Below are 24851 nucleotides of genomic sequence, written 5' to 3' on the forward strand. Positions count from 1 at the left end.
TCTCAAAGAAAAAATAATGTGCCTTGAGAAATGGGGGTCTGATGTAAGGGATCGAGGTGACAGCTAAAAATATAAAATGGTGGGGGGGATTTTGTATTGATTTGGTTTGGAGAACACGAATGCATGAACAGTGAAAAAAAAAAAGATAGGCACACACACACAATGAAAGAACCCCATAACCAAGAAGTCATTCGGATATAAATGGTGCTCTCTCTATAATGGTCTACTGCAGAGTACCTCTGTGGTCAGATCAATCGACACAGCACTAGTGGAGCTCTCCCTTGACCTCTGCAGTGTGCATGTGATGTGAGGTTCTGCTTATATTGTGGTCACTGTACTCCCCAAACTGTTTTCCCTGCATTATTCAACAGCTGCTACATGGTAGCTTTTGTCCACCGAGGGTGTACAGAGATAGAGACAGACTTCACGTCTCCACAGCTTAATTGGGCAGCCATAGATCACTCAGGGCCATGCAACGATCTGTATTGACCTAGGGACATGCATTCCAAAACATAGAACAGCAATTAGGGACAATGGATTTCTTAGGGAACAATCAGAAATGTTCCAATCCCCACCACAGAGCCCTGCAGAGGCTTCTCATGCAGATCAGGCTAATTACAGCAGTCAGTCAGCATCAACAGATCCATTCAGAGTGGCTTCCACATGAACAAGGAGCATAGCACTGTGTTACCAACGACTACCGCTGCCAAAGGGACAATCGTTAAACAAGGGTGGCTTGTCCAACTCGCGGCCCGTGTGTCTGCGCGCTGGCTTTTGTGTCACGGCCGGGAGAGTAATTAGCTGGCTTCCTGGGCCAGATGAGATGATGAGATGAGATGGCGCTCGGCTCACCCAACACAGACTCACTCCCAGCCAGGGACCCAAGGACAGGAGAGGACAGCTAGCAGCTAAGACACAGACAGACACACAGAGAGAGAGAGAGAGAGAGACAGAGAGAGAGAGGGACAGAGGGATAGAGAGAGAGGGACAGAGGGAGAGAGAGAGAGGGACACAGAGAGAGTGAGCGGCAGAACATGGAGGTCTATTTGAAATGTCAGGGACTTCAAATGGGCTTTCCTCTCATGCCTCCCCTCAAACTCCTCATTAAACAGATGTGCAACACTACTACACACTCTCACTCACTCTCTCTCTCTCTCTCACACACGCACACACGCACAGGCACACGCACACACACACACACACACACTGCCAGAGAGAAGACCCTGGGATCACACTGGCTGTCTCAGTGCCTGAGACTCAGAGCTTGAAAGGAGCTGAAATGTGGGTGGACCGTGAAACGGAGAGGTTTGTGTTACATAAGTGTGCTACCTATTCAGTTCCAGTCTTTTCAAATAAAGATCAATAAGTTAGGTACGACGTCACGTGACAGAGCAGTGGTGCAGAGTCTCTACGAGACGGATCTCTCCTAGCAGCAAAGCCGGGGGCCACCTCTACACTAACGAGGCCGTGTCGAACAAGTGGGAGTTTGTTTGTTCTCTCTCCTCGCTGCCCGTGGCCAGACAGACCTTCCAGGTATGGAGTCCCAGTGTTCCCTGTGGAAGAGGCCTGCTGAGGTATTAGTCCACCAGACACCCCCCCCCCAAACCCCCTCCCCGCTCCCCACAGCAGGACAGCAGTTCCAGTCCGGTCCAGTCCAGTCCCAGCATGCACCTCTCCCCACAAGGCGGGGCTCAGGTCTCTGTGGGAGGGGCTAGGGCGGGGGGGGGGGGTGGGGGTGGTAGAGGGGCGGGGTCAGGGGGGGGCAGGGTCAGGGGAGGGGTCAGATGCAGGTGGAGGGCTGTGCGGTGGGCTGCTGTTTGCGGTTCCTCAGACCCCCGGACTTCTCCTTGAATCCCACGCACATCTGCTGGGACACGTCCACCAGGGCGCTGGCCACCGCAAGACCTGCCAACCCAAACACAGGAGATGACGTCACACGGTGGTTTCATCTTTTCCCACAACAATCAAGTCCAACTTTGATCATCAAACAGTTGGAATGAACTTGTAGGGCAGCAGGAGTGCACCGCGCGTGCATCCCTCCACAGTCTCTCTCATTGAATATGCACATTTAAACAGCGAAAACAGACCCACAGGGAAACGTTTTAATCAGACATGGATTGATGTTTCCGAAAACCATACTGTACAGGGGCAAAGCGAGCAGTTATTCATGGGCACAACAGAAATTAAATAGTCTGTGGAGCACCATACTGAGGCCATTACCATAATTCAGAGTTGCTTGGTATAAGTTACTGTGAGCAGGATCAAAGGCATTTAAATAGGGCCCGGATGCTAATCAGAGCTAATCTGGCCCTGGCCTCGGCTCAGCTGTTCGGGGAGACCGCGAGCTACCATTCTGGGGGCCGAGCTGTGCTCGCGTGCTGTCTGGAGGAGACGGTGAAAAACGAGGCCCTGATGGAGAACGTGTTAAAACGCACTGGTACAGAGCCCCCCCCCCTCCCCCTCCAGGGAGGCAGGCTAATGCCAGCACACCGCCGAGCTGCCTCCAGATCCCCCAGAGACCACATGCTTTTGTTACGACAAAAGAATACACTGTAGTAATTAAGATGGGCCCACGGCGTTCTGACAGCCTGGGAAAACAACAGAGAGAGAGAGAGAGAGAGAGAGAGAGAGAGACCAGAAAAGGGAGAAGAGGGAAAAAAAAGGAGAGAGGAAAGAAAGAGCTCTTCCTGACAGCTTACCAGATTGTCCAGGTGGGGGGATGCCGCCGGTGCCCCTGGGTAATCGGACGAAGATGGAGAGGACGGCGGCCTTGTTGCCAAAGCAGGGCTCCAGGGCAATGGGCTTGGGCACCGTCTGGAGAAGAAGAGAGAGAGAGACACGACTGCTACGGTCAACAGAAGATTGACTAAAAGATGTTGGACCAAGACACAACCTCCATATTTGGGCAGGGGGCTTCGCCGTAACAGACGCCTGTTGTGTATGTTTCCACCGCACACAAACAGAGACGCCTCTCCTCTCTAGATCCCTTTCTTTATTTTGGAGATGCAAAGAATGATTCTGTTGAGCAGATACCGGATGATTCTCCCGCGATTTCCGACGGCGCCATCTGACTCTGATTGGCTATGATTGGAAACCACTGCTGCAAAGCCCTGTGGGGGAGCGGGCTGAGTGAGAGAGGGAGAGCAGATTGTGTGCGGATGTGCTTGGCTGTGCTCTCCTGTCGTCTTCTCATGTACCCGTCCTCCCTGGTCTCTCCAGGGCCAGGCTCCTGGTTACCCTGGCCCTGATGCTCGTGCATAATGGGCCTCATTCACAAATGTAGTTAAGAATTTCTTAGGAAGATTTTCTTCTTAAACTCCACTTACACCGTTTACAAGAAGATTCTGGCATTCACCAATGTTCTCACGTGGAAAATAAGAACAGAATCTACGAACAAGGAAGAGCAGTCTTAAGTAGGCTACGGACATATTCGTGCGAAAGACGCATTTATTTAAAATCATTTGTGATTATGTTTACTTCAAATCTACAGTTGTATAACAGTATAGGACTGCAATACAATAATATTTGTATAATTTTATCTTTTACTAATTGTAATAATTATTTCACAAAACGAGAGTGCTTTTTTTCCAATAATATCCCCAATGCGCTTGGTCCAACTGTGTTTCCTTCTCCAGATACAGAGTTCACTGGGGTAATATCCCATGCATCTTACTGACGCTACTAAATATAACAGGAGGCATCCAGTCTTTAGATTTCCGTTTGGGCATGCTTGACGGCTGTTTATTTTATAGCCTCCATTTTTGTAGGCCTACACTGTAGGCTGTTGTACAGTATTGTGTTCTATCACTTCGACATATTTCACACTGTGCTGCGCTATGTTTGTTGCCACGCATGTTTATTGTCATTTGACTAAATAAAAATCTGATTTGGATTGCCCACGCTGGATTCTACCTGCTGTCCTCTGACTTGCCAATGCACCTGACACATCCCCACCATTATGCTACCGAAAAATTGGGGAGTGAAGAGTGCGGATGACCGGTATTCATACTGAGTAATGACATCTGAGCACAACTCTGTCGTTGCATGTCCTTATCTGGGGCTGTCGGGGAGTTTATCTATGCTTATTCAATTTGTAAAACCCTGGGATTCATCATTATAAGAAGGCAGGAACGAACTCATCCAGCGGTTTACGAACACGTCGTGAATCAGACGGGAGCTTTCTTTAGAAACGTCCTAAGGAAGAAATTTAAGAACGGAACTGATTGGTGAATAAGGGCCAATGTGTGGAACTCCTGTTTACAGGGCCCCGTGCCATATCTACACTACCAGGCTCTCCATTATTGATCTATTGCATATGGTGTATAGATATACAGATGAAGTACACAAGTCTGATGCTCCACAAATCCAGGAGACAAACACCAAGTAATCCTGGTGCAAACACACACACACACACACACACATACATGCACGCACGCACTGCACACACACTGCACACAACACTCCTGCACACACTCAAATACACAGAGAGGAAGACAGTAATCATATTCAGCTCTGACCCATATTACACATTTATTCAGCGCTTCCTGCTCTCCATGGCTTACCTTTCATGCTGGCGCGATACACAGCCTGTCAGGCAGGTAGCAGGGGAGGTGATGCCGTCTGCCACGCTCACAACCCACATCTCTGCTGCACTTATGTACTGTATGTTCTAGCTCCACCGAGCATTGATGGAGGGGAGTTGTACTTATTTGTGTGGGTGTGTGTGTGCACGCGCGTCTGTGTTCGAGTGTGTGTTCTAGACCCATTGAGCCATTCAGATACAGAGAAACTGACTCATTGGAGATGCAGTCTGAGAACGTTTCAGTCAAACATTCAAGCAACCAACTGAGCACTGTATTATCAAATACATGCAGCACAGCCATTTGTGCGTGTGAGTGTTGTAAACAGACTTTCTTCTGATTGATTTTCTAGCTGAAAATGGTCATGACTAAATGTGTAACCGCTTCATTTGTGGCACAGATATATTTAGAGATGGCTGATTTAGATGCAGTACTGTTAAATGCTAGAGACGCTTGGCACCAGTCCGCCGTAATGCTGCCGGCTGTGGCGCCTGGTTGGATCAGCACCGTGCTGTTCTAGTCGTCCCTGGCAGACTTTACAAACTAGATTTCTGTGTCGCCGAGTATTCCACCTGCACCAGCTAGAGGCTGGCAAGGGGAACCTCAGCCCCAGTCCAATCCCCGACGCCGCAGCTGTGAGGCGCTCTTACAGGGCGGCCCGGACGGCAGCAGCCTCCGTTTGTTTTCAAATGTGCGACCGGTGGCGGCCGCTTCCTGATGATGTGAAACTTCAGGTGAAGCTTGTTTAATAGTTTGTCTTATTTTTTAATTTCCCAATCAGCATCTTAGATTCTTACTTGATTGGGGATGAAGTTACTTCCTGGACCTCCTGCAGTTTGCATTCCAGGCCCCAATCAGCGTGGATGATGCCATCATCTACTGTAGCTACTGTATACTCACACCTGGAGAGGCCAGGAAGTACTGTAAGAGTCATGTTCTTGAGGGTGCATCTTGAGGGTGTATGTATGTATGTATATATGAGGATTATTTATATACATATCTATACAGTGTGTATGTATACTGTAAATTCTGTTACACATGTATGTATGTATGTATGTATGTATGTATGTATATATTATGTATTTAACAGTATATACCATGTATATTCTGCATTTCCAACCTTTGCTGTAATTTCCCACTGCTGAAATGCCAAATTTCGTCCTATATACGGGAATTATTAAGGTTCATATCCATTTATCTAAATGTATATAAGGTCTGACTAATTTGGGAAATGGTAGTTAAGATCCTTTCCAACTCATCAGTTTCTCTCAATGACGATTGCTTCCACATTCTACTGACGATCTATTCCACTTCTATTAAACCCAGTTTAGTCCAGAAGCAACATGCCTGGTGTTTTCCTCCTCTCACAGGCCAAGCAAAGCAAGAGAAGAGAAAATAAGAGCGATTTATCTCTGTCAACAGAAGGGCCCACTCCATTCTCTCAGAGCGGAAATTAAAAAATAAAATAACACCTTGTGAAATCCAATTATGCATTCCTTTAAACTGGCCCTGCGTGTTCATAAGATGTCTAAAGGTAGAGTGTATTTTCGCTCTGTCTTCAGAGAGTGAGTTAATGACATTTTCGAGCAGATGCCTTTGTTTTAGCCTGGTGGAGCCCCTCTCTGCTCTGGAGAGTTATCTGAACTGGCCAGGCTGAGCTCGGCGAGGTTCTGTTAAATTAACTAAGTAATTAGTCCGGTGCGTAGAACCACAGCCCAGCACAGCTGCTTTCCAGCCAGCCAGGTTGGGGGGGGGGGGGGCTGGACACCTCTTTCCAACGCTTTCCCCTCTCTCTACTTTAGCTAGGACTTTATGATTCACTGTACACTGTACATCAGCCTTCACTCGGCTTGCTGCTTGTCTACTGTAAGAAATGATTGAACAACATACTACATACATGTACGCTGGAACCTACCTAATGTGTTTTGTTCACGCATCACATCAGTAGGCCCGGTAACAGTGATTCATAGTCAGAAGTAAACTTCACTGTCGACTCCTCGGTGTGCGCGAGTCATTGTGAACACAGACCTGAACCATGTAACCGTCAGACACCTCCATCTCTTGTCACGTACATCACATCTCCCTGTTCCTGTACATACTGTAAAGCCCAGAATGAGACGTCTCGCAAAGGCAATCATCTGCCAGGCAACGACCGTGGGCCCTGGCTCCCTTCCTGTGTACGCCGAATATATCTCGCCGCTGCCGTGGGTCTGGACTCCCCACCGCGGCTATAAACAACTTTAATGATCTCTCCTCGCCGCTGGGCTCGTCCAATCACAGGTGATAATGTGCCACTGTAGTCTCCTGATAAAAAATAACATGGAAACAAGAGGAGAGAGCCACTCTCGGTCTCTCTTGTCTGGCGGCGCGGGAGCAGATAGCATAGAGCAACATGGTGGACGAAGGTAGGGGGGGAGAGAGGGAGAGAGAGAGCGAGAGAGAGAGAGATCTAAATTGGATCTCTACTGTACTCCAGGGCTGCTGCTCCTCCCCTGATGGTGAGAAGAGGACGCTGGGTAGAAGACGCTCTAGTTTCCAGGAAGGAAGAGAGGAGAGAGAAAAGCTAAGCTGTGATGGAGGACGCGCCCTCAGTGGTGCAGCTTGCACACACATACTGTACACTTGCACGCACGTACGAGATAAAACCAGCAGAGAACCCTGGACAGCAGAGAGAAAAATAGTGCATATGGCGAGTAGGTATGGGAGGGACAGAGTCACGGAGGGGCGGGGGAGAGAAGCCAGAGGGTGTGTGTGTGAGAGAGAGAGAGATAGAGAGAAGCCAGAGAGAGAGAGAGAGAGAGAGAGAGAGAGAGAGAGAAGCCAGAGAGAGAGAGAGAAGCCAGAGGGTGTGTGTGTGTGTGTGAGAGAGAGAAAGAGAGAGAGAGAGAGAGAGAGAGAGAGAGAGAGAGAGAACCCAGAAAGAGAGATAACGTCTGGGTCCGAGTGACCCCCATGCGCCAGAGGGGAGTCAGTCGATTAGCTGCCCTGCCCTGGTGGCCTCAGGGGCCTACTACAGTATACCCTGACCAAGCTTGTGTTTGGGAGCCAAAGCCCCTGAGATACATGGGCCCTGTCAGAGGGCCTCTGGCGACCCTGCACATACAGAGGGCCCGTAACTCTGCTCCGCATCTGGGCTCATCTATCACACAGTGGAACCCAGTCACAGGTACCTGGACTCTGGGCCTACTCCTGGAACTACTGTCTAACACCGTCAGTACTAGAGTGAACTACCCAGCACGCTAGGGCGAAGGGACTATCTACTGTACTGTACATGGTGAGACGAAGAGCTGTAGAAAACACTCGGCTCCTCCCACACTCTAGCCAGTGCGCGTCCACTGTTTAAGTTTCTATGGCTACTCGCTGTGGAGAGAAAGTTAAATCCAGAGTCCCCCCTGTCGGGAGGTCACAGCTTGAGTCGTGCTGTAGATGGAGAGGCCGATAATTGGGAGGATGAGGGATGATGGGGGGGATGATGAATAGTGGTGCTCCTACGAGTTTCCGTCAGCTCTGATGAAGGGTTGCCGGGGGTGGGGGGGTTGGTGTCACAGAGAAAGGTCACTCTCACCTTCACGTTTCCTCCAATCAGGTCAGGCGGCTCTTCGTCCGCCTCCAAGGCGACATTGATGGTGGCGAAAGGCCGGCTAGCCATCTGCTGCATCTCCCGTAGCAGTTGCTGTGAATGGAAGAGGAGGAAGGTCAGTGACAGGGACTCTACGTCATTGAACGAACACAGGGCACTTTAAATAGATGACAAATGTCGCCAACTGACATGCCGGGGCTAAAAAGACACAAACAAACAGTATAAAAAAAACACCCACAACTGACAAAACGAGTAGGCAACCACAGCGGTGGATACAGAGAGAGAAGAAAGCAGATCCAGGGATACGAAGATCAAACACTTTGATTGAAAAAAAAAAAAAAAAAAAAAAAAAGCCTAGGTTTAATTGAGGGCTCTCTTTTGAGGGTGACTCACGATCGCTTCGCAGGCGCGATTGACGGAGGGCGTCAAAAACAAAGCGAGCAAAATGTGTGGCGTGTGCGCATGGGGTGAAAACGATGCTCAGAGGAGCTTGACATAAGCCATTACCCTCTCCTCCGCCTCATTAGGGTGAAGTAGGCTGAAGGGTCGACGGGGAAAGAGCCAGAGAGACTGAGATAGGACCGTATAGCGACTCATCCGAAACATTAAAAACTCCCAAGAAAAACACTCACATATTCTCCCTCGCGTGAGTGTGCATAAAGACGTGCACGTACACGCATACACACACACACACACACACACACACACACACACACACACACACACACACACACACACTCATACACACATACAGTGCATCCATAAAGTGTTCATATCCCTTCACTTTTTCCACATTTTGTTATGTTACAGCCTTATTCCAAAATTGATTACTGTATACTCATTTTTTTCCTCAAAATGCCACACACACTTTTGCAAATGTATTAAAATTAAATTAGAAATGCCACTTCACGGATGTATGCCTCCGCCAAAAGTCAGGTTGCTCTAAACATGTTTTGTGAACTTGACCTTAAGTCAAGAGATATTGATATGAAGGTATATTTGGTGCAAAATAGCTGAGCACCTGTAACAGTGAATTTGTACTTGTAGAAAATAGCCACACGTGTAGAAAATAGCCACACGTGTAGAAAATAGCCACACATGTGTAGCAGTAAATTTGTATTTGTAGAAAATAGCCACACAATTCTAACATTAAATTCATAGTTGTAGAAAATAGCCGCACATGTGTAACAGTAAATTCGTAGTAACAGAGGAAAAGTTGCACACCTGTAGAATATTTTCTCACAAATACTGCGCAAACACAAGTCATTAACTACAACCGCTTGAATCTGCCACTACGAGTCACAAATCGCAAGTTCCACGCGGCTGTGACTTTTGCTCCTAACCTTGCGATACGTATGGTGGAAAACTCACGTGTACACTTGTAAGCTCGTTGTTGAAAGCGGTGGTGGGCGGGTGTAGAGAGTCATTGTGTGCAGTGCTTGACCAATCACAAGAGAGGATTTTCAAGAAGCTTTTCGCAGAGAAAAGAGAGAGATCAGCCTACTTCAACAGCCCTGTCCTGAACTTTAACGGCCAAGGTAGCTATGCTTTCTGATGTATCAGCCACAAAAACATTCACTTTGTCATTATGGGTTATAGTGTGTAGAATTTTGAGGGAAAAAAGAATTCAATGAATTTAATATAATCCATTTTTGAATAAGGCTAACATAACAACATGTGGAAAAAGTGAAGGGATATGAATACTTTCCGGATGCACGCACTCATGCATGTGCGCACGCACACACACACACACACACACACACACACACATACACACACACACACAATGGCTTGACATGCGGGGGCGAGGGCTCCTGTTAAAAGTCAACAGCTCGCAATTAATCTGCTAAGTGCCTCCACCAGCCTGTCGATTATACTGTAGCTATTGACATCTTCACACTTAAAATGTGACACTATATACACTCTATACTGTAGATCCAGGAAGACTTAATTGCATGTCCTGGATTCTCTTTGTGGAGGGAGCCAGCTCATTAAATCTTGTGTGTATGTGTGTTATGATATGTGTGGGTGTGTGTGTGTGTGTGTGTGTGTGTGTGTGTGTGTGTGTGTGTGTGTGTGTGTGTGTGTGCCCAGTCGTTACTACCACTAGCCTTTTGGTCCAGTGAGAGAATCCCTGCTGTAGCCGAATACCTTCTTCAGACCTCAGACTGACCTGAGGTCGTGAGGCGAGCTGAGGAGCAACAGCAGTTGTCGGCAGTAGAGTGTCTATCAGCAGTGTAGCTATCAGCAGTACAGTGTCTATCAGCAGTGTAGCTATCAGCAGTACAGTATCTATCAGCAGTGTAGCTATCAGCAGTACAGTGTCTATCAGCAGTGTAGCTATCAGCAGTACAGTATCTATCAGCAGTGTAGCCATCAGCAGTACAGTATCTATCAGCAGTGTAGCTACCAGCAGTACAGTAGCTATCTGCAATACAGCAGCTGTCGGCAGCACACTAGCTATCGGCAGTACAGCAAGTCAAGTCTGGTGAAGTCAAATTTATTGGTGACATTCTACAATCTTAGTGGAGGTAATTAACGCAACAGTGTCTGGAAAGGTCCACGTCGTCTTGAATTTTGTTTCGTTTATTTTTAGTTTAGCTGTTGTTCATCTGTTATTTGTTTAGTTTCTCCTCCAGCAGCTATCGTCAGTGCATTGGCTGTTGGCAGAACAACAGCTATCGGCAGTACAGTAGATATCGGCATGCAGACAACACCCTGAGCAGCTTCTCGGAAGGAACACTATCAAGGATGACTTATCGATTCACTGGTTGTTGACCATCTGGAGGAGGCATCTCCGGGACGCTCGGAGAGTAAACGACGCTCTCCATCGAATAACTTAGAGCCTCTGTCTTTCTCTCCACAGATCCCACCTGACAACCCATCCATTTAGAACAGAAACAGCAGGATTCAGGGAGTGACTTAAATCTTTCACAGAAGATACAATCACACGGCCATCATTAGTCTGCAGCTTTTTTCCCCCGGGGCAACACCTCTGGATTCTGTTTTTAAAAGATAGCCACCAGGACACCTTAGTAGCAGTCGCCCGCTTGTTAAATTAACTCGCTGTACACACAGCAGCTGTGGTGTTGACTGGAGCAAAGACCTGACTCTGGCAAAATGAGGACAGGTCCTCTCTTTAATAGTGCATACACACCTCATTAAGATGGGCACACACACACACACACACACACACACACACACACACACACACACACACACACACACACACACACACACACACACACACACACACACACACACACACACACACACACACACACACACACACACACACACACACACACACACACACACACACACAAAACACATTCAGTGCTTGTCCAGCAGTGCTGTTGTCAAATCTGAGACTGGCCGAATTAGCACAGTGCACGAGAGAGAGAGAGAGAGAGAGAGAGAGAGAGATAGAGAGAGAGAGAGAGAGAGAGAGCGAGAGAGAGCAAGAAGAGAGAGCCGAACAGAGAGCGAGAGAAAGAAGGAGGGATGGGACTCAAGGAGAGGGGTAGGTCTTGGTAGAGCGAACGATGGTGAGTGCAGAAGAGGCAGGGTGAGAGAGAGGGAGAGAGACGGAGTGAAGAGGAGAGGAGGCGAAGAGGAAGGCCCCTGGGAAAAGGGAATTGAGTGAGCATGCCGGAACGGGAACACCAGTGTTCAAATGCACAAAGTGCACACACAAACAGCTACCTTGTACACACACACACACCGGCCCACACAAACACACGCACGCACGCACACATGTACATCAAACCCTTTATTTATTGATGCGTCTCTTTAAAAATGCTGTTGGATGGGAGAGCTCTCAATCATCCGTCGACTGAGAGTGGAGAGGGGGAAGAGAAAACCTTCCTCTGTGAGGCAACATTACGCTCTCCATCTCTCCAGGCCCACTGGAGCGAGGACACACTGTGAATACTGACGGGTAGGAAGGCTTTGATCCCAGTCTCCAGTCCTGGTGTGTGTGTGTGTGTGTGTGTGTGTGTGTGTAGCCCTCTCCAGCCCACTGTGCTAACCTCAGCTTTCTGGACACTGCAGCACTTGCTTGGGGAAGAGGCGTGTGTGTGTGTACGGGTTGTTGGGTTGTGTATGCTGGCTGAGCCCTGCCAGAGACAGAGAGGGAAGCTTTGCGGGAGTGAAGGGGATCAATAGCAGGATGGAGAACGAGGGGAGATGAAGAATAGACAGAGGACAAAAAGAGATGGAGGAAGGAAGGAAGGAAGGAAGGAAGGAAGGAAGGAAGGAAGGAAGGAAGGAAGGAAGGAAGGAAGGAAGGAAGGAAGGAAGGAAGGAAGGAAGGAAGGAAGGAAGGAAGGAAGGAAGGAAGGAAGGAGAAAACAAAAGTTTAAAGGATAAGTTCACTATTTTGTGAACTTATCTTTTTTTAAAGTGAGGAGATGAAAGTGAATAGTAAGGCGGTTTGAGGACGCTGGCATCTGAGATTAGGAGAGTTGAGCTGGGGGGTTCAGAGCTTGTGGTCACCCAGACGGTACTGGGATGGGCCTGATAAAGCAGGGTGTACATTCCCAGTAATAAGACATCAGCGCTAATCCAGCCTTTAAATTATCCCCCACACCTCTTTGCTTAACACAGATTGAGAGGATTTACCTGTAGGTCCGTCTTGGAAACTGCAGGAAACAAAACACATGCAGTACAGCACACACATACACGCACAACCACACACACCTGAACATCTGCACGCGATCAGACAAGACGCACACCACATACCCATTAATAATCTTCCATGTACACACACACTGTACAGTAGTAGAGGACGGGGCTTATTCCCGGTCCACTGAAGCCAATATTTACCCAGCCCCAGGCGTGGTTGTAGAGATCGTCTTATCAGCGATGTATAAGCAGCGGTGCTGGCAGAACTACAGTAGTGTATGATGCTAGCATATTCCTTTTCATCAGAGTTTGATGGGCCTCAGCCTGGGAGAGTCTGGCTAGCTTTACAGGAGATCTCAAAGAATGTAATTAAATAGATGATGGGCCGCCGAGTGCTCACTTACTACTCGTACACGTTTCTGATGTTGACCTTCAACCCCCCCCCTTCCCACACCCACACACACGCACGCACTATATCTCTCTCTCCCCCTCCTCTGATTTCAGAATTGATCACCTCAGAAATGTTTTGTTCTGTGCACTACTGCCTCAGCTGACCTCCGTATAGAGAGAGATTCGAGCTCTCCGAAAGTTCTTAAAGCACGGGTTTGGAATTTAGCATTATAAGCCATGTTAAAAGGTTATTTACGATCATATACAATGGCTGATATCAAAGTTTCGTCAAACGGTGCACTCTCGAGATATAGCCCATCGCCGCTAACACACTCAATGGATCCACAGGTTCATAGACCAAATCCCTCAAAAACACCATAATCTCTCGTTTTCAAATACAGGAAACTCACCGAGTGGTCACTGGTGTCCGTTGATGTTCTGACAAACATTTTATTTATCATTTAGCATAGAACTATTTTCACTCGCAGTACAGTGCATACAACTTCCGCTTGAACTTTGGGAGGTCTTGACTAAGTTTGGAGTCTTCCGTAAAAGAAGAAGAACCGCTTCCGAGTCACAGGTCTACACAACAACTACAACAACAACAAGTTGAGAAACCATTGCTTTGAAGCTAGTGTTGCACGGTATACCGATACTAGAAAGAGTGTACTAGAAGAATGATCGCGATGGAAAGTGGGCTGAGGGCTGCTCAGTTGGTTACACTAGACAGTGGCAGAAAAATTCCAAAAGCAAAAGCACCTATTTGGCAATATTTAGAGTATGTTTCCTGTCTTTGAAAACTAGAGTTTATGGTGTTGTTGAGGGATTTTGTTTGTGCACCTTTGGATCCATTGAGTGTGTTAGCGGCGACGGGCTATATCTCGAGAGTGCACCGTTTGACGAAACGTTGATATCGGCCATTGTATATGATAATAAATAACCTTATAACATGTCTTACAATGCTAAATTCCTTTAAGGGTCCTTCATGTACCCTGGCGGGTTAACCTACAGGGGCCTGTGCTTTAAAGAGGAGCTTGGCTGCTTCTCTAGCCAGGACCCACACCCACCCACCCCTGACCAGCCCCTCTCCACCTGTATCAGAATCACCATTTCTAGGCCCACCACCCTAGCACCGGGGGTCTGATCTAGGCTGTTTCAGGCCGCTCTGAGGAGTGCCGTCTCGGGAGAAGAGGGATGGCAAGTGGCGAGCAGTGCTGACCGAATGACAATGTGCGAGGGATCGGGGGGGGTTTTGTTACGCCAGGTCACCTTGAGCTATCCATCTCACACATCCAGTAAGATGTCGAGAGCGAGCGAGAGAGAGTAGTTGGTGGGGTGGGTGCGATTTCCTCCCCTTTTAAAGTGTCTCTCTGGAGGGTGTGATAAGGTGAGGTTCTCCCCACAGAGGGGACTGATTCACAGGGGGACAGGCGGAGGGGCTCGGTGACAGATGCTATAAAACAACTGTGGCTGAGAGAGAATGCACTACGCCATCCTGAGAGGCTTAGAGAAAGAGAGAGAGAGGGGGGGGGGGTGTCACGGAGGATCTGGTTCTTCTCCTAGACCGGTGTCAGAGGCAACGCATCACATGGCGTTGGGAAGTACTGTGGCCTGTTGAGTTCAGTATGGTCAATCCATCCCCCCTCTCTCCCTCCCTCCCTCCCCCTCTCTTTATGAATAATTACCGCGCCTGTCTCTGCTCTATATCCAAGTAGTGTTCCGATTCTCAACCAGCGGCCCACTAGATGTGACGGCTCGGTGCAGTCAGAGTGGTGAGAGGGTGGCATCAGAGGCTAGAGGTCACGGAGGTCATGTCTGTCAGTTGAGGGAAACGAGAGGAGACCGGAGAGGGCGGAACAAGAAGACGCAGTGACAGGTAGCCTGATTGCCAGAAACTTTGTCCATGGCGTCTATCTCTCTGCCTCTCAAGAAAGACAAAGGTCCTACTTCATGCAGAAGTTATAGACCAATCTCACTGTTAATTGTGGACTGTAAGATACTGGCCAAAATACTGTCTCTCCGCCTCCAACATGTACTGCCAGATATAATTTCACTGGACCAAAGGGGCTTTGTGGTGGGGAGACACTTCAGGAGGTTACAGTACTTAATATAATTTAACTCGAATAGTAACACTCGATGTGGAGAAGGCCTTTGATAGGGTGAAATGGGGTTACCTGTTTTTTAGTTTTAGAAAAATTTGGCTTCGATCCCCAATTTCTCTCCTGGATTAAACTCCTGTATGCCTCTCCATCTGCCTCTGTACACACTAATGGCATTCAATTTCCGCCTTTCTCTCTCCAACATGGGATGCGCCAGGGGTGTCCTCTTTCAACCCTGTTGTTCAATATACAGTAGCCATTGAACCTCTTGCTATCTGGCTCAGAAGCCACGCTACTGTAAGTTTGAGGGCATTACCCGTCATCATGGTTCATAAACTGTCTCTTTACGCCGATGACATTCTTCTTATGATTTCTAACCGCCTATCCTCTCTTCCTCCAGTACAGTATATCAGACTACAAACTAAATATTCAAAAGAGCAAAGTATTTTTTGTAAATTAACTGGCAAAGGCACTCTCCCAGTCCGCATTCCCCTTTAAAAGGGCCACAGAGGGGTTCAAGTACCTCGGGGTGTTTGTCACAAACCTGTTTCCAAAAAACTTTCAAACTTTCACTACTAGAGATATGTAGAGCTGATATGCCTAGGTGGGTCCCCCTCCCCCTGTCTCTTGTGGGCTGTGTCAAACTTATAAAGATGGTGATCCTACCAAAGTTTCTTTTCTTTTTCCAACACATCCCAGTGTGCATCAATAAATCATTTTTCTCTGATCTTGATCAGCAGTTGAATGTGTTCATCTGGAACAATGACCGGATTGGTTCCCTGAGTCCGGACCCTATGGTGCCTCTCAAGGAGCTCTGGGAGTGTGATCTAGATAGTAGGGATGTGCACGGTTAACCGAGTACTCGAGTAGGCGATCTGCTAGTCGTAAAATAAACACTACTCGGTTAATCTAAAGGCTATACAATATGGCATGTTTGTCTGTGAAAGCGCACATTTCTGAGCGCCTGTGCCCTTTTTCAATTGTTACCGGCTGCCTGGAGAAAAGTGCTGTATAAAGAGTCTTTTTTCGAGCGCTCCGGCTTTTTGAAAACATTGCCATCTCAACTTTTCAGAAAGGCGCTGGCAACGTCACTGCGGCTCTTTCAGGCAACCAATGATCAGATATTAGATAGGGCATGACTCGTCAGCTCTGGGGATCCCGGGGGACCCCCCTGCCTGGCTAAACGGAATATCTGAAAGTGCACCAATCGTAAAAATAATAAATGCAGCCAGCTGTCAGGGGCAGTGATGACCGATTACTAGTTGACTACTGTCTACCCAGCTAACTGGTTACGTTTTAAAAGCTATATTTATTTACATGGACACAGTTCTTGGGTGCAAAGTTACGTGGTCACGAAAACTAGCTAGCCCATGGGCTTGCTAATGCTAGCCATGGTTCGGTTTTCCGTAATGTTAAGCATTTTCGGATCAAACTACATCGTAGTTTTGCATAGTGTTAAAGCATTTTATGGATCGAGCCTCGGACTTTCAAACCTGTTACAGCGTAGGTAGCCTATGAGTGAGTATAGCCTATATATATGCCACTTCATTTGTTTTGTTTTGACAATTAAACGCTGGTACCGGGTCTTTGATTTTGCCAGGTCTCTGGTTTTGTTTATCTGCATACTGTGCATAGTAGGCAGTGGTGTGAGTGGACTTTGTAGCCTACTCTGGCTCCAGGCAGCACTCCCATCATTTTGCGGTAGGCTAATCATGTTGGTAATGAGCCCTGAGGTGGTGCTGAAAAAGACAGCGAGTACCATCATGTGCGTATAGCCTACTCCTATAGTTTTCCAGCCTGCTATGAATAAATATTGAATGAATAGGCCTATTGTTCAATAAATCTATTTAGTTTTGCATGGACATTTCTCTGAGGAAGGCTTGACGCCGAAACATCCCTTATTGTCCAATAAATTGGAAATAGGCAGCGAGTGCCACGGCTCTTCTGCTTTTTAGATAACGCTAAAAATGCATTCACTTGTTATCCGGCATCGGCAGTAAAGGCTTGGTTTAATACTTAATTTTGATTAGTAAATTAGAGGTCTGGTTGCATATTGTAGGCTTAGAGTGGAAAAAGGTTGATGAAAATAATATTTTCGAGTTTTCAGAGTAGCCTAATAGGCTTAGAGCTGGGCATTGCATCCACATTAAAAGGCTGCGTTTTCATGAAAACTGGGTTGTGGGTTATTCAATCTGATGGTAAGTAATGCATCCAACCACACATCAGCTTTTAAAGATGTTTATTTGCAAGGACAAGAAAAAGAAAGCACCGCCACGGTAATGACGGCGGAAAAAAAAAAAAAATTTTCCCCTCCGAGGGGGCCGGGGTTAAATAGGCTACGCTCTGTCTGGACGATATCTTTTTTTTTGTTGAGTAATCGGTTATATAGTGTTTTATTTTAGTCTCATTAATTAACGCAAATTGCTCAACGGGTAACCGGTTAACCGGAAGAAACATGGCTGTTATGCCGGAAACATAAGAAAAATATGCAATTTCTCCCACCCCTACTTTCAAGACTGCCAGAGTCAACCCACTCCTGAAGAAACCATCTCTCGACTGCAGTGGCGTATTTAGGCATGGGCCACATCAGCATCTCGCAGGAGACGGCAAGAGGAGCAGAAAAAAAAAAAAAAAAAAAACTCAGCCCCCCCCCCCCCCCCCCCCCTGGCCAAAGTAGAGGGGGGGGGGGTTCCATCAGGTGTAAGTTAGGGGAGCTCTGGGGAAGAAAGGTTGGTAACCCCTGAGTTAAACTGTCTAGCCTGTGTAATGATGATTATCCTGTGTACTATACTGGGTCTGTTGGGGTTTTTAAGCCTATAATTAGCCAAGGAGGTTGAATGGTTCAATTGGTTCCTCTCCTGAAGGTTTGACTCATACTGTATTTCAATGCAAATTCAGGGGCACTTCTGAAATATTTTGGAGCACCCACTGCCCAGCATGAGGGTACTGCTACTGACCAGGGTGAAGAGGAGCCATCTACCTCCTCAGCCACACAGGGATCTACTGACCAGGGCGAGGTGCAATCTACCTCCTCGGCCACACAGAGTTCTTCGGCAAAGCAGGATTTTCCAGGTGTGTTTGTGTGCACATACATGTGTGTTTGTGTGCATCCCTTTATACAGTAATATAAACAAAATAAATGATTTATTTCCCTTTTACAAAGTTTTACATTTCAATATTGTAGGAAACAATGATGATGTTATTATTACTGGTATGTATGTGTGATGTTCCACCACTATAAATGCTGTGAATAATGTGTGTAAATGAATGCCCATGTTCTCTCCATTAGAAATGCCTGTAGCAGCATCCCCCCCAACCCCGGCAGCTATGGATGAACTGACAGACCCTGCTGACTGGCCTTCAGTTCTGACGGACAGAATTCGGACCCAACTAGTTTGCAGAGGACCAAGAGAAGTAACACCTAACTTTGTTTTCCCGAGAAATGCAAAAGGAAGAAGTTGCCACCACCAGTATTTCAAAAAGACCTTGGTGAGCGGTGAAAAGATACCTTGAAGTTGGTTGGTGTATTCAGAAAGGAAAGACAGCCTGTTCTGTTTCTGCTGCAAACTCTTCTCAAAGAAGGACATCCATTTAACAAAGTAAGGACTGACAGACTGGAAACATGCAAGTGCTTTGCTGACTTCACATGACACCAGTGAAGAACACCTAAACTGCATGTGTGAATATGTTTATACGATGTGTACATTTGCAATTGTTTAATAAACACATTTTCTGCACTATTAACCCATGTCTGTCACTCTATTTCAATGTATTGCTTTTTCATCTGTATGCAGCTGTGTGTGCTGCTATTTTGGCCAGGGCTCACCTGAAAAAGACATGTAAATCTGTGTGACTGGTTAAATTTATGAACAACTTACTTCTTCCTGTTAAATGCTATATGGCATGACTATATTCTTAAATGTTTGTCAAATTGGCATACCCATAGGCCCGTTGGGGATGGGTGGGTGACGGGGGGGGAGTTCGCCCAGGGTGGCATATAAGATAGAAACACCACTGCTCAACCCCTCTGACATCAAAAACTACAAGCCAGTTTCCCTTCTATCCTTTCCATCTAAACCACTTGAACGTGCTATCTTTAACCAACTATCCTCGTATCTCCACCAAAGGACCTCCTAGACCCCCACCAGTCCGGGTTCAAGGCTGGCCACTTGACTGGGACCGCCCTCCTTGCAGTGACAGAGTCACTCCATGCCGCGAGAGCGAACTCTTCTGTCCTGATACTCCTAGACCTGTCAGCAGCATTTGATACTGTACACCATCAGATCCTCCACCCTCGAGAAGGCGTCACTGGTTCTGCATGCTCCCTGTTTGCATCCTACTGTACCTGACAGGCCGCGCCTATCAGTTGACATGGAGAGGGTCAATGTCAGAACCGTGTAGTTCCACAAGGGTCTGTCCTGGGGCCTCTCCTTTTTTCCCCTCTACACTACATCTCTGGGCTCTGTCATTCGCTCACATGGATTCTCCTATCACTGCTATGCAGATGACACCCAGCTAGTCCTGTCATTTCCCCCTTCTCATACAATAGTGGAGACACGCATAGCTGGGTACTTGGCTGACATCTCGGAGTGGATGACAACACATCACCTGAAGCTCAATCTAGACAAGACTGAGCTGCTGTTCCTCCTGGGGAAGGGCTGCCCGCACCGGGACCTGGCCATCACCATTGAAGAAACAGTGGTGAAGCCGACTCGGACTGCAAGGAATCTGGGTGTGACCCTGGACGACCAACTGTCGTTCTCTGCACATATCACATTCATCACACAGTCCTGCAGATTCATGCTCTACAACATCAGCAGGATTCGCCCTTTTTTCACTGATGAAACGGCGCAGGTGCCCTGGTCATCTCCCGCCTGGACTACTGCAACTCCCTCCTTGCTGGGGCCCCAGCGTCAGCCATTAAACCCCTGGAACTTGTCCAGAAAGCTGCTTTTCGCCTGGTGTTCAACCACCCTAAGTTCTCCTACACAACTTCCCTTCTCCGTTCCCTACACTGGCTCACTGTAACGGCTCGCATCCAGTTTAAAACCCTGGTAATAGCCTACAGGGCAATGAAACGAACAGCCCCCTCCTACCTCCAGGCCATGGTCAAACCCTATACGCCCTCCCGACCGCTACGCTCTGCTACCTCGGGGCGACTGGTTGCCCCGTCAGTCCGAGGCCCCTGTGGTCGTTCGACACGGTCACGGCTCTTTTTTGTCCTGACCCCACAGTGGTGTAATGAACTCATTGACGTCAGGACAGCAGAGTCGCTGCTCATCTCTCGCAGCAGGCTCAAAACCCATCTCTTCAAGAAGTACTACCACGATCCTCCCTCTTAAGCATCTATTGTATTTTAGATTGCTATTCTTACACTTTGCCTTCAGCACTAGATTATGCTCCTAGTCACTTGTTTTAGAAAGGAGATGCACTTGTGAGTTCTGGCAAGTAGTAGTACATTGGCTTTTCCTACGTGAATTGCAATTATTGTAAATAGCTTTGGATTAAAGCGTCAGCTAAATGACTAATGTCATGACTGTAATGACCCCTTTACTTCTTCTGCCCTTAACTATTCCAATATATATATTTTTCCCTCTTACCTAAGCCAATCTTAATTGTTTTTGTTTTTGTTTTTTTACCAGGATGACAATGTTTACTATTATTTATTATTTTAATTAATTTAATTACTTTGACTATTTTAATTTCTTCCTTGATAAGGAATTCTTGTAGATGTCTTGTTTTTCTTTTTACTTTTTGCATAAATTGATTTATTGCCTCTCCTTTTATTTCTAACTATTTTATTTATTAAGTATTTTTATTATTTGTGGCCTAAACATACCTGGGGTAGGGGGTGGGTGGATAAAAGTTTTAAAAAAAAACTGTAAACAAGGACTCTCTACAGACTTTGAAGTTGGGACAGAGCATACGTTTTTCACTTTTCAGGGGGGCTCTTTGAAGTGATGCACTCATTTTTAGATCTTCATTGTCTTTGGTGTGCATCTGTATCGTTTTCCTTTGTTGTTGCTGTTGTTCTTGTTTCCAGTCACTGATTGGAATGTGACTTGTTTGCAATAAAGACATTTATTTAAAAAAAATAAAATAATATGAGACGCTGTGACCCAGTCACTAGAGCAGGGGTGTCAAACTCAAATACACAGTGGGCCAAAATTTAAAACTTGAACAAAGTCGCGGGCCAACATTGAACAAATGAAAATTTTAATATGGACCCAAACAAGTTTTGCTTTAACATTGAATATGCACTTATCACTTTCGCTTTTGGTGCGCATCAATGGTTTGCACTAACATATGTGAATACGCCCTCAGACACAAGTGTTGGTGCTCCATCTGCTCAGTAGAGAAGCTTGTAAAACCCTGACGGTCCTACAGCCAGGCAGACAGACAGACAGGCAGGCATACAGGCGGGCAAGAAGGCAGACAGGATTGAATGAACAGGAACAGAGCAAACACAGCGGCCGGCTAGGTCAACACAGGTGTCTCGATCACAGTGAGACGTTACATAACGTAAAGCTTCTGTTTTCTGCCTTTCCTTTCGCCATTTTTAAGAAGGGGTAACACGGTTACAGTTGTAGTATGAGATTGCTATGACTACTGTCACAGAAGAGAGGGCGTTTCTGGGTCCTGTCTTGATTGACGCGCCAAAACAACAGCAGAGCATTATGGGATTTGTAGTATTAGCGGTGAATGCGGTGTATAATACTGGCGGGCCAGCTCTAGTAGTCATTTGGTATTGCCTCGCGGGCCAAATATAATTACACTGCGGGCCAAATTTGGCCCGCGGGCCAGAGTTTGACACCCCTGCACTAGAGAGTAGGCTCGGGACAGGGCACTTCAAAGAGCCCACCAAACACACACACACACACACACATGGATAACCTGGCAACATGGCCTGGCAGTCCAACCAGAAAACACTCCGCCCACTCACTATCGTCACTCTCCACGGATTATAGGCGAGACTCAACCCTTCATTTGACAGGTGACAGATATACCAAGAAAGGCTCTCGTCTTCAGAAGCACCTCCATGTTCCCAGGAAAGGCTCTCGTCTTCAGAAGCACCTCCATGTTACCAGGAAAGGCTCTCGTCTTCAGAAGCACCTCCATGTTACCAGGAAAGGCTCTATAGTCTTCAGAAGCACCTCCATGTTACCAGGAAAGGCTCTCGTCTTCAGAAGCACCTCCATGTTCCCAGGAAAGGCTCTCGTCTTCAGAAGCACCTCCATGTTACCAGGAAAGGCTCTCGTCTTCAGAAGCACCTCCATGTTACCAGGAAAGGCTCTAGTCTTCAGAAGCACCTCCATGTTACCAGGAAAGGCTCTCGTCTTCAGAAGCACCTCCATGTTACCAGGAAAGGCTCTCGTCTTCAGAAGCACCTCCATGTTACCAGGAAAGGCTCTCGTCTTCAGAAGCACCTCCATGTTCCCCCGAGGTTGGTCTTTCTAAAGTTGGGTGTCCTCTCTCCGACTCCGTCGCTACTTAAAACACTTTTAATGTGATCCGTATGGATTCCTGGCCACACCATGGGAGGCGGACTCGCGCTCCTAGTGACTATTCCCCAGCAAAGAGGTGGGGGGTGGGAGATGCTCTCAGTCCTAAGGGGAGCAGTACCGCATCAGCGCATCTTCTCATTAAAGCTGTGACCCACACCGTTCAGCATGAGATTGGAAAGTAAAAAAGTACACATTCACATATTCCAGGCAATTGAGCGGTCTCCCACACGTTTTATGTATAACATAATAGCAGGTATTCCGATGGGGCTCTTATCACTGAGCCCTGGATCAGCTTGTGCTTTATGGACGGCGGTGGGGTGGGATGGGGGGGCTGCTGGGAGCACAGGGGCAGTTTAATGGCTTAATAAATACATGAGGGGATCAGCCCTGTGACGTTTATGTGGCGTCTCCTCCCACAGCAGTCTCCCTGTGGCATGTCCTGGAGCATATATAAAACACACTCCATCATCTGGGACAGCACAGTCATGACGGGGGAACATAAGTAAACATCGGCTCCTGTCAATAGTTAATGGACTGAGTCTGGAGCATCACACAGCTACATTATCACCTCCACCACCACTTCTGCTTGTGAATAACTTATTGGCTTGTCCTTTCTAAAGCTTAAAATAAAGTCCCTAAATACCATCCTATGAATAAACTACTCATATTGAATGTACATTAGGACAGTCATATGTGTGCATGTGCATGTGTGTGTGCATGTGTGTGGCGTGTCCAGCTGGTGGGCCAGATCCCTTTAAAGGAGCCGGCCAGCCTCAAAGGGAAGCTTTGATTAAGACCCAGACAGCAACACAGCTACAACGCAGTTATAACACAGCTACAGTACTCACACAGCTTCACACAAGAACGCACACACGCACGCACGGACGCACACACAGATGGGCACCGTGTCCAAATAAAAACGTACCTCCCACAAATCTTTGCAAGATTTAAACATAAAAGTTGTAAATGGCCATCCCAAAAAAGGGATTTTCAGTCGCAGACTGGATTTCGCCTCAATTTCCCTTCCTGATCCCAAGCACGTCATATCCAATGGCCAGCAGTCCTGTACAATAGGTACTGATAGTAGAGCATAATCAAATGCTAATGTCTATCCATCTCGCAGCGGCTGTAAAGACCCCAAATTCTATCTGAGCATGGGGACGTAGCCATGAGGGACAACACTGAGAAAATAAAATGCTTCCATCTCAGGAGAAATATACAGATGTAATGGCACAGACCATAACATTACAGCATAATTCATGCAGTGTTCGTGCAGTGGAACTCCGACAGTATTATCCTCCATTCTTTGTGTTGAAGTGCACGCATGCTGCCGTAGCGTTGTGTACGCACGCACGCACACACACACACGTCATCTTCTGCAGGATACGTAAAGTGCCTATTTTTTGGCGTTGGTGCCTGTATGAGGGTGAGGGAGGGAGGTTGGAGGGAGAGACTGGAGAGAGAGAGGGAGGTTGGAGAGAAAGAGATGGAGGTTGGAGAGAGAGAGGTTGGAGAGAAAGAGGGGATGCTAGAGAAAGAAGGTTGGAGAGAGAGTGAGGGAGGTTGGAGAGTTTGAAGTGGTTGGAGAGAGAGAGAGAGGGAGGTTTGGGGGGGTTGAGAAAGAGAGGTTGGAGAGAGAGAGAGGGAGGTTGGAGAGAGAGAGATTGAGAGAGGGGGGAGGCTAGAGAAAGAGGAAGGTTGGAGAGAGTGGCTGGAGACAGGGTTTGGAGAGAGAGAGAGGCTGGAGAGAGGGGGGTGGGTTGGAGAGAGGTAGGAGAGAGAGAGGGAGATTAGAGAGAGAAGCTGGAGAGAGAGGGGGGGTTGGAGAGAGGGAGTTTGGAGAGAGAGGGGGGGGGTGCAGGGAGGGCAGGTGGGGGGGGGGGGGGTTAGGCGGCTCTAGGAGGTCAGGTGATGACAGTTTACAGCAGAAAAGCTCTTCATGGGCAGGTCAGGTGAGAGGCTACCGGCCACGCCTGGCCTTTCTACCCGGGGAAAAACATGCAAGGGCAATCGAGGCGTCCAGAATTGTGCTCCGGCCCGGTGTTGTCAGTCGTCAGGACGCGGCGGTGTG

The 24851-nt window shown here is 47.4% G+C and overlaps 1 protein-coding gene across 2 annotated transcripts in view; it reads right to left on the reverse strand.

The window, feature by feature from the left end:
- Nucleotides 1–1724: 1724 nt before the first annotated feature.
- Nucleotides 1725–24851, reverse strand: part of atrn (attractin) — a 70369-nt gene continuing 47242 nt past the window's right edge. For both annotated transcript variants that reach the window (XM_084437987.1, XM_084437986.1), the window contains exons 27-29: nt 8146–8253; nt 2700–2814; nt 1725–1905 (exon numbers count right to left, since the gene is read on the reverse strand). In XM_084437987.1, coding sequence (XP_084294113.1) covers nt 1781–1905; nt 2700–2814; nt 8146–8253 — 348 coding nt within the window. In that variant the 3' untranslated portion in view covers nt 1725–1780. The remainder of the gene's footprint in view (nt 1906–2699; nt 2815–8145; nt 8254–24851) is intronic.

Source organism: Borostomias antarcticus (assembly GCF_949987555.1).
Source record: "Borostomias antarcticus genome assembly, chromosome: 5".
NCBI classification, from domain to species: Eukaryota; Metazoa; Chordata; class Actinopteri; order Stomiiformes; family Stomiidae; genus Borostomias; species Borostomias antarcticus.